The 2,828-nt window shown below is 41.4% G+C and overlaps 1 protein-coding gene across 1 annotated transcript; it reads right to left on the reverse strand.

Annotated features, from left to right (window-relative positions):
• Positions 1-259: 259 nt before the first annotated feature.
• On the reverse strand, positions 260-2,817 carry LOC100247381 (cinnamyl alcohol dehydrogenase 1). Its single transcript, XM_002283320.4, has 5 exons — positions 1,813-2,817; positions 1,626-1,739; positions 1,252-1,479; positions 725-1,164; positions 260-631 (listed from the first exon to the last, which is right to left on the reverse strand). The coding sequence occupies exons 1-5, from the start codon at positions 1,887-1,889 to the stop codon at positions 432-434; spliced, it is 1,059 nt and encodes a 352-aa protein (XP_002283356.1). The 5' UTR covers positions 1,890-2,817; the 3' UTR covers positions 260-431.
• Between the last annotated feature and the right edge of the window lie 11 nt (positions 2,818-2,828).

Consider the following 2,828-nt stretch of genomic DNA (forward strand, 5'->3'; position numbering starts at 1 on the left):
GGTCCTTTTGTTTTTTGGTTTTTCCTCTCGTTTTTATGGTTGTAAGGCATGAAAGCTGTAAGAATAAAACCCACAGTGGAACTGCTTGATTGATATTTTGTTGAATGCAGCTTCTTCAGACTATGTCGGGCCACTCGCTTTATATCTTTTTAGATACAAGGATTAAAAGAGTGGCTGTGAGGAATTCTTTATCTAGGCATAAGAAATGAGAATCAACCTGGATGAAGGGGATCTCAACCTTGTCAGAAGCACCAAAAAGGAAATCAATCAAAGTCTATAATTGGATTTATGAGGATTTTATTTTTCTGGAACCTTATTTCCACTCATGGTACACATTAATATAACTCTGGTTGCAGGACACACATGCCATAGGAAGAATCCCATCAAAATTTATTGTATTTTCTGAGAGACGGGGCCGATGATGAGGTTAATCATTCAAGGTTGCTACCAGCTACATCCACCACAAACCGATACCTGACATCGCTTCTTTCCATTCTTTCAAATGCCTTGTTCACGTAGTCCATCTTCACTATCTCTATCATTGAAGTCAAATTCTTCTCAGCCCAGAAGTCTAATATTTCTTGAGTCTCTTCCATGCTTCCAATGAAACTTCCAGTAATATTCTTCTTCCCTACATAGCAACAAATTGTTTGTAGGCAAGTTAGTAGCTTATAATGCAGATTCACATATTTTAGTTCTGCAACATAATCTTGAAATTGCATACCTAGAATCAAATCGGTTGCATCAAATTGCAGTGGTTTTGGAGATACTCCAACCAAGAATAGCTTCCCATCAACTTTAAGAAGTGAAAGATAAGACTGCAAAGGGTGCAAAGCCGGCACGGTGTCAAGAATATAGTCGAGATTGTTTGCAGCTTCTTCCATCTCGGCCGCATTGGAGCTCACTAGGAAAGCATCCGCTCCCAAGTGCTGCAAAGCCTCCTCCCTTTTCTTATCAGAAGAGCTGATCACAGTCACATGATGCCCCATTGCCTTCGCTATTTTAACACCCAGATGACCAACTCCCCCCAAACCCAAAATTCCTGCATTGAGAACCTTACCGGACCCCATGAACTGTCTTAAGGGACTGTAAGCCGTCACCCCAGCACACAGCAGTGGTGCAGCTTGCTCCGGTGAAAGCTTTTCTGGAATCCTCACAACAAACCTGCATTTGTTTGTGTTGATTAGGTAACTTGTGAAAACAGAGAGGAGGTGGTAAGGCTAGTTTTTGTGGCTTGTGTTTATTGCTTACTTTTGATGAACAATCATGGCAGAACAGAACCCTCCTTGAGTTGGTCTTCCGTCTTTGTAGATACCATTGTAGGTGAAGATTCTGTTATTGCAGTATTGCTCTATGTTGGAATTACAAGAGAGGCATCTCCCACAAGACCCAACCATGCATCCAACTCCTACCATGTCCCCAACTCTGTATTTCTTCACTTCTGAACCCAACTCCACCACTTCCCCCACTACTTCATGCCTTCAGTTCCGGCAAAGAAACAAATGAGAATAAATTAATATAAGCTTCTATATACAATACGATGGTTTTTCTTTTGAATTTTTTGAATCCTTTTTATGCAGGAAGATAACAAAATGTGTGAGAGGGATGAAGAAATAGGTGCAGACCCTGGGACCAAAGGGTAATTAGTGGAGTGTACTTCGTTCCTCATCTGATGAAGATCCGTGTGGTCCATTCCACAGTAGAGCACCTTGATCACCACGTCTTCAGGACCTGTTTTTCTGTTCATGTATACATTCAAAGATCAGCCAGTAGTGAAGAGAGCAGCCGAGAGACAGAAGGACAGAGTGAAACCTGAGAGTGAATGAATAAGGAGAGAGAAGCCCAGAAGCATCCCTAGCAGCCCAACCAACAACCCTTCTTCCCTCCATCTTCTTAGGCCTCAAAATCAAGTGACACCAAACACCGAACAGGGTGAACAGATAAAAAAGAAGGCAGAAGCTGAAGCTGAAGCTGTGGTGTAGTCCTTGGGAGGTTTGGGTTTTATATTCAAATGAAAGGGTCCATCGTTACAACCTTGCATGCAATTTTTTAATGGCATTCAAATGAAAGCAGAGGTGCCTTTGGGGCAGATTCTTTCCATTCCGAACAAAAAATTGAACTGCTGATGGCGGCTGGGAGGATCACAAGTCACACCCCAATAATTATTGATATATGTATATATCATTCCATACATCACTTCCAATAAATTATTGGTCAACCTTAGCATCACCTGGCTGTGACCATTGTAGGTCAGTCTCCTACACTTCGAGACCAGGGTTTTCGTTATTTACTTCAGCCGCCTGTCAAAGTTCAAACAATCGAATTCACCCCGGTGGAAGAGTCAGAGCTCCAAGAGTCACTATGATGAGCACATGGTGTGGATGCCACACCAACATCCCAAAAGTTATTGAAAAATGAAGACGACAAAATCTAGTAGGAGTTCTATTTCACCTCACACATCCTAACTTCGTCTTTCGTGGGAATTTTCCACGACAAGAAAAAAAAATTGAAAAATACAAACTAAACAAAAATTCTAAGATATCGGAACAAATAATGAACAGGATCAAACGATAAAATAATGGGAGATAGGAAATAATAGGATATGTGACATTCATCTTATGATCTTGTATCGGACCCTAACTTAGGTTATGCATTCAACGTTTGGAATTTTAAGAGACCTAATGCGAATTATTGGTCAACGCAGCTGCGACCTTCCGGTCACGGCTGGTGGGTTTTTCCGTCATTTACCTCAGATAACTTGCCCTTTTTGAAATTACCAAATACACCCTGGCTGAAGTGTGAAAATTCCAGAAAGTGCGATCATGAGC

This window comes from Vitis vinifera, chromosome 7, assembly GCF_030704535.1.
Source record: "Vitis vinifera cultivar Pinot Noir 40024 chromosome 7, ASM3070453v1".
NCBI lineage: Eukaryota > Viridiplantae > Streptophyta > Magnoliopsida > Vitales > Vitaceae > Vitis > Vitis vinifera.

Excerpts from the sequence above, each read along its gene's own strand:
- LOC100247381 (XM_002283320.4), bottom strand. The coding sequence starts at position 1,889 with ATGGAGGGAAGAAGGGTTGTTGGTTGGGCTGCTAGGGATGCTTCTGGG. Across the intron at positions 1,480-1,625 it reads AATTACCCTTTGGTCCCAGG|GCATGAAGTAGTGGGGGAAG; the intron begins GTCTGCACCTAT and ends CCGGAACTGAAG. Across the intron at positions 632-724 it reads TGCAACCGATTTGATTCTAG|GGAAGAAGAATATTACTGGA; the intron begins GTATGCAATTTC and ends GTTGCTATGTAG.